General features: G+C 60.1%; 1 protein-coding gene across 1 annotated transcript in view; it reads right to left on the reverse strand.

The window, feature by feature from the left end:
• Positions 1–2093, reverse strand: part of NOC2L (NOC2-like nucleolar associated transcriptional repressor) — a gene marked incomplete at its 5' end in the record, with an annotated part of 16867 nt that overhangs the window by 13071 nt on the left and 1703 nt on the right. Inside the window, 3 exons of the mRNA XM_015569668.1 lie at positions 135–248; positions 447–557; positions 716–794. Of these exons, the coding sequence (XP_015425154.1) occupies positions 135–248; positions 447–557; positions 716–794 (304 nt within the window). The remainder of the gene's footprint in view (positions 1–134; positions 249–446; positions 558–715; positions 795–2093) is intronic.

Here is a 2093-nt window from a genome sequence, read left to right on the forward strand (position 1 = left end):
AAGGACTGGATCTGCCTTGAGCCAGTCCGTGAGGTGCTGACCACGAAGGCCGCCTGCCAGCCCCCAGGCTCAGCCTCTCACCCCGACCCGACAGACAGATGGGGCAGCAGGGGCGGAGCCGCTGGCCACACTACCTTCAGGACGGGGCTCAGGAAGGTGTCTCTCTTGTGCCGGCAGACTCTGATGAGGACCAGGAAGGCTAACACTCGCACCGTCTCCTCGCCCGTGCTCCACAGGACCACCATCCTCTGCAACGAGCGAGACTTCACAGCCGGCCCGGCCTCCCCAAGTCCAGCCAGAGGCATCCGTGGACATGGCCGAGAAGCAGCCCCAGTTTAGAGCCTGTTCCCACATGCCCAGCTGTGTTGCCCGAGGCAGACCCCAGTGTGGGGGCCATGCCTGAGGGTAGCCACATGCACTCGAGCACGCCAATGGGGAATGCCCACCTTGAGCAGCATGCGGCACTGCTTGGGGAAGGTCAAGAAGTAGGGCACGGAGCTGCTGATGTGCTGCAGGAGGGCTGCTGCCACCGTCGCCTCTGCCACGCAGGCCACTAGCTGAGGGAGCAGGAGGTCATGCCGCCAAACCCACCACATGGAGACACAGAGAAGGACCAGACCACTGCCCATGGCCAGGCCCTGGTGACCCAACAAGAGCAGACCCACCACGCAATGGACCCCCTAGGTTTCAAAAGCTGCCCCCGCGGACATCACACCTGTATGACTGAGCTCAGGTAAGCCTTGACGTCCAGCCGGAGCTTCCCCCACAGCGGGCTACTGGATGGCTGCAGCACCCTGCAGAGACCACCCCACCCCAGAGTGAGACCCAAACCTTAGACACCCCCAGCTTACACGTCTGTCCATGCACAAGACACAGGGCACGGGCCCTGTGGGGAGACCCTCTCAAGAGTGGCCCTGAGGGATAGACTGCCACTTCCCCAGGGTTCCCAGAGGCACACACCTGTGACAGGCAGGGAGGGCCCTGGGGTCTAACCCAGGCGCTAACCACCACCACTGCAACCAGGTATTCTGTGGCCCAAACAAGCTTTAAAAAAAGCTAGTCGCCCTGGTGGTCTACTCAGTGGACAGAGCGTCGGCCTGCGGACTTAAGCATCCTGGGTTCGATTTCTCTAGTCAAGGGCATGTACCTCAGTTGCAGGCTCAATCCTCTGCCCTGGTCGGGGTGCAGGGTGCATGCGGGAAGCAACCAATCAATCTGTCTCTCTCACATCAATGTTTCTCTCTGTCTCTCCCCCTCTCTTCCACTCTCTCTAAAAATCAATGGAAAAATACCCTCTGGTGAGGATTAGTAACGACAAAACCCCGAAGTGGCCCAGCCGGTGTGGCTCAGTGGGTTGAATGCCATCCCACGGACCAAGAGCTGAGCTGTGGGCTCCATCCCCAGTAGGGATGTGTGGGAGGCAGCTGATGGACGAGTCTCTGTCATCAATGTTTCTCTCTCCCTCTCCATCTAAAAATCAATAAAAAGATGTTTAAAAACCACCTGCTGAAGCACATGAAGGGGCAAAGGCCAGGGGCACCATGGCAGCTCACTCTGCCCAGGAGGCAGTGCTCTCCACTTCCTCCAGCGAGGGCCGTGCAGCGGCCTCCTTCCCGGGAGGGCACCGCCAATACCGCACCTGCGGCCCGCACACTCACTGCCAGCCCCTTCCGCCCTGCCCGGGTCAGACAGGGCGCCTCCCCTCGGCCCAACCCTCCTCAACCCATCTGTCCAGCCGGGTCACCACCACCAGGCCCAGGTGATGACAGAGGGCCTCTCTGGACACTTCTTTCTTCCTTTGAAATGGCTGTGTGGCCCGCCCTGCCCCAGGAACCTGTTCTACCATCTGCTGCCCTCCTCCCTCCTCTGCTCGATCTACCTCTAACTCTAACGCGGAAGGAAAGGTTCTCAAACCCAGCACCGACCAGGCCCCCCCAGGAGACACACCCAACAACCGCAGGGCAAAGGGCAGGGAGAGAGTGAACAAGACTGTTCATCCAAAGAGGAAAAAGAGAAGAACAGAGAAAAAGAAGGAGGGAGGGAGGGAGAAGGTGAGGAGGTGAGGAGGGAGGAAGGGAGGAGAGGAGGGAGGA

Source organism: Myotis davidii, unplaced genomic scaffold (genome assembly GCF_000327345.1).
Source record: "Myotis davidii unplaced genomic scaffold, ASM32734v1 scaffold586, whole genome shotgun sequence".
Taxonomy (NCBI): Eukaryota; Metazoa; Chordata; class Mammalia; order Chiroptera; family Vespertilionidae; genus Myotis; species Myotis davidii.